The sequence below is a fragment of the Nelumbo lutea genome, chromosome 2 (genome assembly GCF_056320005.1).
Source record: "Nelumbo lutea isolate HS-2025 chromosome 2, American lotus-T2T, whole genome shotgun sequence".
Taxonomy (NCBI): Eukaryota; Viridiplantae; Streptophyta; class Magnoliopsida; order Proteales; family Nelumbonaceae; genus Nelumbo; species Nelumbo lutea.
Genome location: NC_142685.1, coordinates 50,479,885 through 50,493,404, shown reverse-complemented (window position 1 = coordinate 50,493,404; position 13,520 = coordinate 50,479,885). Strand labels below are relative to the sequence as shown.

Below are 13,520 nucleotides of genomic sequence, written 5' to 3'. Positions count from 1 at the left end.
CACGTGCAAGAGAATATCACCACCACTACCATCAATAGCAACCATATAAATAAAAAGTGGTTTGACCCTATTTATTACTATATTTCAGTTAAGCTACTAAAGGCAAATTTCTATCAAAATTATCTTTATTTACAAATTATAACAAGTTATCAGAAGGAAGATTATTTGCAGTTCATCATGATATAAGTATAACACAAATGATATGGTTTTCTGTCCTTTGTAATAGAGTGCATAACATATATATCATGCATTGCAAACTTCTACAATTATCTCTTACATATTTGACAAGTAAAAACCACAATAGGCAATCTGCATCTCCTACCACCAAACCCACAAGGTGTTGCCATCTGAATTGAATTAGGCCCACCTACAGCCTATCCTAGCCGACTCGTGCTATAGGAGCATCAATCCATCAAACTTGGGGAAATTTGTTTACCCATAGTCACATTAATTAGAAGATCCTCTATGAACTGATCTATATTCCAAAATTATTAAGATGGAGTCCAGCAAGAAACAAAATAGTTACATGGAAAATGAAAATTAATAGAGATTGATGATCAAACAAAATATCTACTTAGGTGTTGTAGGAACAAATTAAACAATCATGCAGCATGTTATTAGCCAATTTACATTGTCAATTCCCTAATTTGCTTGAAAGACGGAGGAAAGTCAAGGGTAAAAGATAGGTTAAAGGCTCTGAATGACAAAATGTCATCCCTCGTTATGATTCGGTCCTCTTTTTATAGTAAAGATTCTGAGGTCTTGAAAGGAATGAAGTAAAAGTGTTTGATTCCTATTAGGAAAGGGAATCTTGGATTTGGTGTCAGTTTTCAGGGAACACTATTAAGGTTTCGCCATGTGTCTTATGAAATATCTCAATAACGAGGTTTCCCTTCGTCTGAGGATTTTCATAATACACATGTGCTACTTTCTTTTGTAAATCTCTTACATTAACGTGACACGAATGACGTCAATACTTATCTCAAGGTCTTTCCTAATCTTACTAGGCATCCTATCACACACGTTGTTAGTGAAGCACGTGCTTCTTTACTCGTCTCTAACCTGCGATGAACTTGAACTCATCGCAAGTTTGTGGGGGCTTTGAGCTCATCACAACCTCGCAACGGCCTCGTACTCATTGCAGATTTGCAATGGATCCAAGCTCATTGAAGCCTTGCGGTGGCTCAGGGTTTGTTTTTGGTATTGCAGCTTTGGGTCTTATTGCAAACCTGCAGTGGCCTTGAACTCATCGCAAGCTCGTTTTAGGCTCTAAGTTCATTGCAAGCTTATGTAGAATCAAAAATCATCGCAAGTTTGTGCTGAATCCTGACTCATCGCGAGTACTTTTGCGGCATTGGTTTACATGTTCTAAGTTACTATATATGGTGATCAACATGTACCTACACACATTTAATCAAGAATTGTATTTAAGAAAAAAAAAAAAAAAAAGAGAGAACCACCAAGCTGATGAAGGGCATTTAAGAATCGTCGGTGCAGTTCCGGAGACCAACATCGCCTGGGCTTTATCTTTTCCTCTGTTGTCGCCATTAATTGTTTCAGCAGTAGAGCTAATTGCAATAGTTGTTTAGGCTGACGATGGTATCACCTTATAGATGGTGTTGTGAGTTTATCATCTCTTTGAAATGGATGAAATGTGTCTCCACCTTTCTTCCTTTCAATCTCTGATGGTTTCTGGCTAAGATCATGCATTCTAATTTTAGTTTAATCAATCAAAAAAAGGAAATGATGGACTTTTGTTTCTCTCGTGTTTTCCAAAAGAAAGAAAGATCTGATTTTTAACCTGATTTAGGGATGAATTTGGGTCTTAGTTCCATAATTGGACAAATTTCAACCAGTCTACCTTCTTCCCTGGCTTCTCATTTATGTCTTCGTTCTTGAGTTTGTTTGATTCTTCGTCTTCTTCAGAAGAGAAACCCCGTTTCAAAGGAATAAATTCCTTCGACGTAGGAGCTTCGCTTGATGTCTCCTCTGAACATTCAGATTGTCCAACAAAATACTCTGTGGTGGTCGCAAGCTGCTGCCTACATGTCTCAATGTCTGGAAGCTTGGAACATAAACAACCCAAAAGGGAAAAAGAAAAACATCAAGACATCAAGAACCCACATGAGAAAACATCAAAATCAAGAAGATTCAACGTGTAATCTTATGATAGTGGCCGTTGCCCGCAAACTGGGTCGCGAGATTCATTACTTAGGAAGTAGAAAAGCAATTAATGATGAGATGGGTATATGAGAGAGAGGGAGCTCACGACCAAAGAGCTGGGTCTTGCGACGTTCTTCCTCCAAGGCTTCCATGTAAGTCTGACACTTGTGCACATTTTTTGTATAATTAGCCATGGTCATGGGAAAATCTGTTTACCAAAACTGAATGTGGGAGCGCGATTTCCATTACGGTGGGAGTAAATTACATATATACGCTCTATATATATGTATAGACATGTAGGGATAGAACATGTCCAATCAAAATATCAGAAAGGGAGGTTATTCGTATTTTTTGAAGTAGTATAGATATAGTTATAAATATGATGCATACGAAGCTTTGAAGTGGTTTATTGGACCTTGGTTGATAGGGGTCTGTAGATTCACATGGTTGATTGGACAGGAGGGGAAGGGTTTGGCTCTGGAATGCTTGACAGAGCGCTTGCTTCAACGACTTGGATGGAATTGTTATCAAACTCTTTTGTCAAACATTTGGTAGCTGGGAGAAGTGACCATCTGCCAATTGTGTAATTGTGTTGAATACAAAGAATATGAGACGAAATAGGAACATTTCCTCTTATTTCGAGGTTATTCTTGTTGGAGCGATTGCTGAAGGGTGCTAATGCTTCATTTGTAAATAAGTTGTAAAAACGATAAAATTGTGTGATGGTGGAGAGAGAGAGAGAGCTGGTAACTTCAAACAACGGATTTCGTGCATTTTAAGACAAACATCAGCCCAAAATTCAATTAAAGAAGCCTGCTTCGAATGGAGCTCAACAATTTGTTAGAAACAAAATTTTGAATGGACAGGTTGCTTCTCTTCATTTTTTTCCTAGCTTTTATTTTTATTATTTTTTCTAGGTAATAGGTTGCCCTGGTTTCTTTTTTATATTTGTTGCTAATCAGGTTGCTAAAGTGGGAGAAATCTCCTTCAAAGACCTAATTTGAAAGAATGTTTCCAACAAAGCATTTTAATAATAACAATCCATTAAATCAAACTAACTTCAAGATCTGAGACTAAAACTAAACTTCAACCTGTAACCCTTATTGCATCTGCTAACAGCTTTATGGTTCATGGATCAATCCATGAACAAGATCCACACTTGTTTGTTCCTACTTTTACTCTATCAAACATGCATACAATTTAAGTTGTAAGTGATGGTTGTAGTTTTAGATTTGAAGATAAATGCATGCCAAGATGTGTTGGCATGTTGGGTATTGGAATTATGGTGTTAAGTGACCATTTAATCCAACTACTAAACCAAAACACCTGACACGCCAAAATAAAAAAACACAGGCCTATTGAGACTAATGGTTAATATTAAGTGAAGGAATAGAGGTTTATAGATTGAGGTTTTATCACCTATTACATTTTGTTTTTGTTTCTGTCACCTTTTTTTTTTATATTTTTTAGTTATTAAGTGAAGGTGTCTCTAACACTTCATTTGCATCTGATTCAAGACTATAAGAATGGTGTTATTGCTGCAGATGCACAGGACTCTTATAAGAATGGTGTTATTGCTGTTTCCTGGAATTTCAATGCTTTTTTCCTGGATTCCTGTAGCGAACTCTGCATAGTTGGGAATTAAAGCTTTGTTGAGTTGAAACGAGTTGAGTCTAACACTTCATTTGCATCTGATTCAAGACTATAAGAATGGTGTTATTGCTGCAGATGCACAGGACTCTTATAAGAATGGTGTTATTGCTGTTTCCTGGAATTTCAATGCTTTTTTCCTGGATTCCTGTAGCGAACTCTGCATAGTTGGGAATTAAAGCTTTGTTGAGTTGAAACGAGTTGAGTTTTTTATTCCAGAATTTGCATTCTCATACCAGGAGGCAGTACAGAAAAGTTTTTATGGGAAACGTGAATCTATAATATAATATCATGCTATTCAACTTTGCATGTCATCATAACACTTAAATTTTTATTTTAAAATTTAACCTTAAGTTGCAAAGACTAAAATAACCCTATTAGGGCCCACGGTCATTGCTCTCTCCCGCCCGCCCTCTTCTTTTTTTTTTTTTTTGGTTCTCTCGTACTCTCAACTCTTTCTCTTCCACTGTTCTTCCTGCAACTGCTAGTTCTCCTCCCCAGCGGTGCTCCTCTTTCTCACTCTCATTTTCTCCTCCCTCGTTCCCCCTCAGTCTCACTCTCCCTCTGTCGCCCCTCACTCTCTCCCGTTTTTCTCGCTCTCCCTCTTTCTCACTCATTTTCTCCTCCCTCGCTCCCCCTCAGTCTCACTCTCCCTCTGTCGCCCCTTACTCTCTCCCGTTCTTCTCGCTCTCCTTCTTTCTCACTCTCATTTTCTCCTCCCTCACTCCCCCCTCAGTCTTGCTCTCCCTCTGTCGCGCCCTCACGTTCTCCCGCTCTCACTTCCTCCCGAATTCATGTTCCACAGCCTCCGCTCACTTTTCATTTTCATTTGCTTTGTCCGTTCTATTTTGATTCTTAAATCACTGGATTGTACTTTCAGTGCGAGAAATCACTGTTCAAGAATCAAAATAGAACGGACAAAGCAAATGAAAATGAAAAGTGAGCAGAGGAGGCTATGGAACACGAATTCGGGAGGAGGGCAGCATCGTAGCAGCAACTTTATTCATCCTCAAAAGTCATTCATCGTTCTGTCAGCTAAAGTCTCCGTTTCCTCTGTTTTTTTTTTTTTTTTGTCTTTGATGCGTTCTCGTTTTAAGGTCTGCATGAAAAGACGAAGAGCTTCCAACAGATTTTCTGCTTCGAACTGAAGTTTTGCTGCAGAGATCGAATTCAATGTCGCTTCGTTTAATCGCTTTCGTTTTGTTAAAAAAACCTCCAACTGAAGTTTTTATTTAGGTTGGCTTCTTATTCGTTTTCTTTTTTTTTTTTCCTAAACATTAGCTAACTTAGGTTCGAGAGAGCTTGTAAGTCTTAACTTCATTGTCGCAGAACTTATTTGAATCTCTTCATCAAATTCTGTTTCTTTCTTTAGTTGAATTCTTTGAACGAAGAAATCGTTGAATTAGTAGTTCCATTTCGTTCAGTTGATCAGTTGAAACCAACTATTTATTTTTATTTTGTAAAAGATTAAAAATTTCCAAATATTCTTATCTTCAAACTTGACATATAACATCACAAATAATTTTCCTTCCCATACGACGAAGCAGTCAACGAAAGAGAGAAGAGGGAGGGCGGAATTGCAGAAACCTGAACCCTACGAAGAAGCAGTCAAAGAAAAGAGAATTGAGAGTGTGAGAGACAACGAAAAGAGAAGAGGGAGGGTGGGAGAGAGTAATGACCATGGGCCCTAGAAAGTGAAAGTGAGAGCGAGAGAGAATGAGAGAGGGAGAGCGGGAGAGGGTGAGGGCGTGAGGATGGAGAGCAAGACTGAAGGGGGAGCGAGGGAGGAGAAAATGAGAGTGAGGAGGGAGAGCGAGAACGGGAGAAAGTGAGAGCGAGAGACAGAGAGGGAAAGCGGGAGAGAGTGAGGAGCGACAGAGGAAGAGCCAGGGAGGAGAAAATGAGAGTAAGAAAGAGGAGCGCCGCTGGGGAGCAGAATTTGGACTTGCAGGAAAAAGCAGTCGAAGAGTAGAGAATTGAGAGTGCCAAGACAACAAAAGAGAAAGAAGTGGGAGGGCGGAAGAGAGCAATGACCGTGGGCCTTAGAAGGGTCATTTTAGTCTTTGTAATATGAGGTTAAATTTTAAAATAAAAATTTAAATGAGTGTTATTATGACACCGAATCCAAGCTGAATTGCCGCAGGAAAAGCATGATGTTTAATTGGGATTCTGGTTTCTGCAATGGGCCTGTCCGTACTTTTCTCGATTGACCAGGATGGTAGTTTCCCAGCTATTTTTTGCCACACTTCCTCGGATCATTTGCCATAGCACCTTCCCTCTATTACTCAGACCATATGCCCACCAACCTTCTACAAAAGCTTCCACTGATGCAGGGTAGCATCTTTTAATGGCAAAAATTCTGAACATTTTCACCCATATGTTGTATGTAAAACTGCAATGCAACAACAAGTGGTCACCTGACTCTTCTATTCCGTTACATAACACACAAACAGTTGAGTCAATCACCATTCCCCTCCTAGCTAATCAGGTTGTCTTTTAAAGGAATCTTGTTCAGATAAGCAGGCCAAACAAAGAAAGCTACCTTTGAAGGGATAAACTTATTCCAGATTACATGCCAAGGGACATCCTGCTCATCCTCTTGGGTCAGTTTATAATAAAAATATTTTACTGTAAGTCTGTAAACTGGCCCTTTCGATCTGCTGTCCACACCCTTCTGTCCTCTGAATTAAAATTTATTTGCATGCTGTACAATTTCTGAAGTAGTTGCCCAAGAGGTTCAATTTCCCAATCATTTAGAGCTCTTCTAAACTGTGGGCTCCAAACATGATCACCATTTTGAACATGCACATAATCAGCCACTTTTGCTTCTTTATCCACTGCAATTGCAAACAGGTCTGGAAAGTCATCCTTAAGGTTTGGGACTCTTAGTTTTTTATCAGTGTTTAAATGGTTGATAAAGAAAAAAAAAAATAACACTTAAAGGGTATTTGTATCTTTTTCAAATGCCATTTAACGGATGATTAACATCTAATTAACAACACGTATTGGATTATCACATTTTAAAAATTTAGATATTGAATTGTCACATTTTAAAGTTTGGGCACCAAAATGATACTAAGCCCAAAATACAGTGTACTAATCGGAAATTTTCTTGAAATTTTCCCATTTTGAAACAACATGAATCAACCCAGCTTTCTAATTCTTGTACCTCACCTACTACAACCAGTTCGCTTTTTGCACATTCAAACGTAGGCCAAAGACTACTTCAAACCACTATAATATTGCCATCAAAAAATCAAGTTGCTCCCGCAAAGCATTGGGGAAGAAAACCGAGTTGTCTGCAAATTGCTCTCAAAGTCTATTTTCCCAAAACTTCCATCACATGGAAAAAAAGGATCACCTTATCTACCTTATCTCAGACCCCTCAAACTCTTGTAATACACACTTTCATCCAATTCCTCCACTTTGAACTGAAATTCATCCTCCTTAATATATATCCAAGAAACCCCAATTTACGTGATCGTAGGGTTTTGCAAGAACCATTTTACACAACAATCCAGCTCTTCCACTCTTAATCCGAGAATCAGTATTAATTCGCTTGTTGTTAGAACCCCATCTTCCAGCTGTCTTCCCTGAATAAAAGCACCCTAGAACTCTGAAACAACATAACCCATGACTGGTTTCGTCCTTCTCGCAAGCACTTTGGATAAAATTTTGTTAAAACTATCAATAAGACTGATCGGCCTGAAGTCCTCAAGTTCCTCAGCCCACTTTTGCTTAGGAATTAGAGAGATAAAAGTGAAGTTTAAACTTCTTTTTAAAGCAGCTAAGAGTGAAACTAGAAGACTGCCATTATATATCCTCTTTTAGAAAACTCCATCAATTTTTCAAGAACTTAATTGTGAAACCAGCTGGTATTGCATTGACGAAAGTGCCAAACATCCACAAAAATTGTATTGTTATTTGCATTGTTCAAACAAATGAACTGAGTGCAAAGTGGGCATGAAAATTTTGAACCACTTCGCACTGACATAAAACCAGATATTTTTTATACGTCAGTATTTGGATTTGAACTTTTAAATAAATACTTTATCCATTGAATTCTGATGGAGGTTTAAATAGAATTGCATACTGAATACCATTAAATATAAAATAATGAATCCGAAATATTGTATATCATTAACAAGAAATGAATTCAAAAGGACATAAAATGTTGTATAGAATGAAAAAAAAAACCTTTAACATTGTATAGCATATTCATGACTTCAAAATAACTTCTCCTGACTAAAATCCATGGCTCTTCAGTAAACAAACCAACTATTACAAACTTATAAATTTAAAAATTATCAGATCGATCGCCTCAATCGGATTGCCATAATCCAATTAAACGGGATCAAATTGGGATCGCCATAATCAAAATGGATTCCAATTTGAATTTGGACAAAACGGATACATACCATTTGTAGCTCTAATTTCTTGAATGTGCTTTCCTCATTTTTAGGTATCAGTACTTGCATCACCACCTGTGCTCGGACCCGCCCTCAATAGCAAAGGTGTCTCTTTCTTTTTGCTGGTTGGGTCTCTATCAGCAGCGCAGGCTCTCAGCGGAGGTTCAAAAAACTTGCTGACAACATCAGGTGGGGGTGCATCTTCTCCCGGCAGAACAAGTAAACCTTTCTCTCGGAGAGAAGATGGCTCATTATAACAGGCGTTCCACAGGGAGTCAACAAGCTGCCTTTCCTCCCTGGCGGCCCCAAGGTCATCGGAGGACATGGAGCTGATAGCTTTTATCCGATCCTGGAGAATTTGCTTTAGCTTCTCATCATCTTCGGTAAAAACGCTTCCGCTTTCACCTTTTCTGTCTTGGACAAGTTCCAGAAGGCCCCTAAGTGCAGCTTCTCGTACATCTGCATCACCACTTGATGCTAAGTGCATCATCAAGCGAGGAAATCCTAATTCTGTGACCACGCTGCAATCAGAACTATTTTCGTGCAGAAGGTACTGGATCAGGTTGAGTGCCTTCCTGTAAATGGCTTATTTATTAGAAAACAGTCATTCAGAGAGAAATACATGAAAAATAAGGTGCCAGTCATATCAACCGAAGGGCAGGCAGCAATAGGGGCAAACTAGCATAAACCCATTAAAATAAGCAAAAGAGAAGGTACTGGATCAGGTTGATACGTCAACCACAAGGCAGGAAGCACAAGTTTTTCTAAAAATTAATTAAATGCAAGTAAGCTCACCAACTTTTCAATAATCATGCAGTGAAGATTATGAAGTCAAAACAAAACATGGCTACATAAGGCCAATGAAAGAGCAAATAAAAATATCTGGAAAATCTTTGGAATGAATACCGTTGAAATCTGACATTTTCTGATCCCAATGCCTCCCTCAATTCTGCATAACCATTTGCTAGACGAAATGCAGAAATCCCAGGTTTACTGTGTCGTATAAGAGCTGAAAGACCATACAAGCAGCAAATTGTAAGCAGCTTGACCAAACTTAATAATAGCCGCGGGGGGGGGGGGGGGTTACTTACATGATATTGCACCAAGTGCTTTGGTCCGAACAGTTATGTCAGAATCTGACGTGAAATTATGGAGGAGAGGTTCCAAACCATTTGCCTCCATCACAAGTTGCTGACTCCTGGGGTTGTTCTGAACAATGGTGGTTACAACCTCTGCAGCCTTTGCTCGGATGCCAGCATGGGAGTTTTTCAAGTAACCTAGAAGAGGTACTAAACCACCTATTGAATGAAGATCTGCACAACCAACAGAAGATAATAAGCAAGTCCCATTTAACAACATATATAGATTTCCATCCTCATTATCACATATCATACAATTTTGCTAGAGAACAAAAATAAATTAGATAAGGGGTTTGGAATCTACATGAATCAATCATCTAAAACAAAACCATTATCAAATTGTTAATGATTAATGAAAATTAAAAGAAAAAAAAAGAAATCTATCAAAAAATGAAAATTAGAAAGATTCCATGAAAACCAAACGTGGTTCTTTATCAACTCTTCAGTAATGAAACCATTTTATATGGTGAACTTGCATATTCAAACATGAAGAACGTCAAATAACATGTCTTCATTCCACATAGCTTATGCCCACTAAATCTTCCCTTGGTCCTTATTTTTTAACATAAAAAGTTAGGGAAAGAAAACATTCTTTCCAATGGAACTGAACTAAGCCATAGTTATAGATCATAATCTTGACAGCTGGAGGTGGAGTAAATAAAGCATAACACATCTGTCCCTCCCTAGACCCCGCATTGGCAGGAGCTTCGTGCACTGGGCTGCATTTTTAAACATTTCTATAATAAAAAAAAAAAACAAAAGATAGCAGATAGAATTGATGAGGTGAAACAAATTCCAACTCGGAAAATGATCCAACAGGATATGAATAATCAATCCAACAAAGCATATGTACACCAGTCTAGATGACAGTCACCATACAGTATCAATTTAGAGCATTTGTAGGACTGTAAGAAGTAATCGGCCAATAACCAATTACTATTTGTTTGAGCTTATGAAAGAAAGGAAGAAACAACAGAATGTCTGGAAGCAATTGGTTTGAAGTACAGCTGATGCTTGGAAAAATTGAACAGGCCATCTCTTTAGAGGATGTGCATACTACAAGTTTTTCATAAAGCTGATATCCTATATCTACATCTTTTTCTACCACGGAGGCGGGGGTTGCCACTAATCTTTTTTTTTTTTTTTTTGATGAATGGGGGTTTCCATTTCTACACTTAACACAACATTGCATGGAGACTCATAAAAGACAAGGACAACCAGGTACATGTTAACGAATAAAAGATTTTGTAGCAAGATAACACATCTGTGCAAGAGAAACATGCTAATGCTAAATCTGACCTAAGCAACCTACTGAACCCAAAAACTAAGTATAGAAGGCTATTCAAGTCCACCAAAATGGAATAGAGAATGCACTCAGTTTTGTGTTAAAAGACTGGTTCTGGTTCTTTTTTGCTTGCAAAATATGGGCCATGTAAGGCCATCTCAGCAGAGTATGCTGAAGTTTTTGCTATAAGGGTGTGCTGTTTGACTGCTAAAGCCATGGGCTTCAAAAGTAATTGGTTGGAAGCTGACTTACTGAACGTTGTAAAGGCTTTATCTTCCTGTTCTTTTGATTGCTCTCCAGTAGTTTGGCCTTTCCTGCAGGATATTTACAGTTTAACAGGGTTCAATGTTAGGTTCATCCATGTTAGCCGAAGAAACATTTTGACTGTCCATGCCCTTGCTGCCAAAGGCAAGGAAGGCCTTCTTTCTGATTGGAGTTCTCCTCTTGATTGGTTATCTGGTTTGGTGGCTGCTGATGCAGCCCTTGATAGCTCATTTGTTGCAGGTGTTTCAGGTTCTCCTGGTTAGGTTGTGTCTTGTCGCTTGGTTTCTATACTGCTTTGGTTTTCTTACCCAAATAAATAAATAAAAAAAAATAGAGCATGCACTAGTAGTCTGGTATTGTTTTCCAACTAGACCAGCTCCAAAACGAGAAGTATAGGCTAAATGCAAAAAAGTTCCTAGAGCTTGAGGCATGGACATGTGCCTGAATAAAGTGAGGAACCACATATGAGGAAAATAATTAAAACAAACGCCTAACATACATAGCAATATGCAAATCAATCTAAGCTCTAGAAGAAATAATTTCCTGTTAGTTCAATTGGTTAAAGCTCATAATATTACCGCACCTAACCTTAGAACTTTAATGAAATTCAGATACACATGAAACACTCTTATCCGATTTCAATGGAATGGACTTTCTCATGTTTTAACTTGCTGACTGCCAGGCAAGCCTTTTGTTTTCTAGTTCTAATCTATGACTGAAAGCAGATCCTTCTGACATAGACATAGATGGGTCTTTGAGGACCTAGTTTTAGCCGTTTTTTTTAAAGAAGGTAAGGTAATTTTTATTAAAAAAGAAAAGGCAGTATACAAGAGGTATACAAAAAGAAATAATGTAGTTTATCTCAATTTCTTCTTCCTTCCCTTGATCCTCTCTGCTTTTCAAAATAATGTAGTTTTCTTTTCCATCACAGTAAAATTTCATTGCCGTTTCTTTTTTGCATGGCACTAAAACTTCTATCATTATTTTATACTTTTTTCCTTTCTAAAAACAAACCTTTCCCTATCAATCTATTGGTGGTTTTGAAAAGTTGGTTTTAGTCCTCCTAATTCAAACATCATGATTGCAATTCTTATGTTAATTGTCTAATTACATAAATAAACAAATAATTTTCTAGACGAAATCATGTTTACAATGTTTATGACTTAACATGGAAATATAGTTGACATTCTGTGTGTTTTATCTGACTTATTATCTGTTTGTGTCACAGGGGATTTCTGCTAGAAGATTAATTAAGACAAAAAAAGAAAGAAAGAAAGAGAACTCACTTTCATCTTCCATTTCACCATCCAACATTGGAAGAGAGAAGAAATAAAAAGATAAATGAGACGAGTGTAGCAAACCTACCATTAGCCATGTCAATGGATTCAACATGCTCTTGCAGTTCATCTAACATATCTGCCAAGTTGTAAAGCCGGGTGAGTAAAAATGTAGCACCTTCTATGGAATAGCAATGGAAGTTCAGTAATATGGAATATCAAATGTAGCACCTTCTACGTCTGCTGCAGTAACACCTTGAGACTCCAAGACTTGCTCGGGAATTTGCATTACAAGAGTCATCTCTTTCATTCGTTTAATAACATCAATGGTCTGTGACTGCATAGCTTCCATGAACCATTTTCGGTCTTCCTCGCTGACAAACAAGAATTAAATAAATAATAACATCCACCACTTGTGAGTCTATATAACAACCGCCCAGTTTTTCAGTTTGTGCAGTTGAACTAAAATTCAAATAGGTTCTCATATGGATTAATAGGTATGACTACTATGATTGAAAGTATCTAGAACTATGATTGTGAGAAAAGTCCAAAAGCAGATGGCTTTCCATTGACTAATATCATTGTCGGTACATATTGTATTTAACAGTCCAAATAAAAGAAGGGAAAGTAAAGAAGGAAGAAAAACAAGCGAAAGTTTATAATGCAATCGGTTTATTCTTCAGAGTCCTGTTGTAGCAAGGTACTTGCAATGCGTTCCTAAGAGAAAAACTCATAAAGCAAGCAGTCTGCATTTTAGCACTGAAAAATTCGAATAAGCTTCGACTATAACTAGTATGAAGTAGTAATAGGAAACAGCGCCAACCCAACTAAAATAAGGAAAAAAAACTGTCCTATCTACAAATTAATTCCAATTTCAGAGAGAGAAGGAGAGAGAGACCTCAAATTGCGTGGGGGACGAGTTCCATCAGAGTGTGCGAGACTCCACTTCAGCAAGCCTTCCCAATTCGGTCCTTCTTTGGCCATTGCTACGAAAACAAACCCTATAAAGAGAGACAGTCAGACAGATAAGGAATGAATGCCGCTTCTGCTCTTGTAACCCGCAAACCTTGAAAACTGTGTGTCACTCGGAAGATTTGGAACGAAGGAAAATCTTCAGATCAAATAAACAGAGTCCGTATTTATAGAAGAATAAATCCCTCGATCTTACGATCCTTCTGGAAGAATTAGAGTAATGAAGGTGTTTGATTTTGTAGCGGAGCGGAAGAACTCCGCGTCCGAGAGAACTCAGGAAGGATCTGGTATAGTTGAACTTGAACCGATGGTCAGCGGCGAGACTCGGTGTTCCACGGTTCCACCTTCCACCGTCCACGTC

At 38.1% G+C, this 13,520-nt stretch overlaps 1 protein-coding gene across 1 annotated transcript; it reads right to left on the bottom strand.

Moving 5' to 3' along the window:
• Positions 1-7,887: 7,887 nt before the first annotated feature.
• On the bottom strand, positions 7,888-13,508 carry FES1C (Fes1C). Its single transcript, XM_088970500.1, has 6 exons — positions 13,086-13,508; positions 12,419-12,561; positions 12,276-12,326; positions 9,314-9,535; positions 9,129-9,231; positions 7,888-8,797 (listed from the first exon to the last, which is right to left on the bottom strand). The coding sequence occupies exons 1-6, from the start codon at positions 13,169-13,171 to the stop codon at positions 8,272-8,274; spliced, it is 1,131 nt and encodes a 376-aa protein (XP_088826626.1). The 5' UTR covers positions 13,172-13,508; the 3' UTR covers positions 7,888-8,271.
• Between the last annotated feature and the right edge of the window lie 12 nt (positions 13,509-13,520).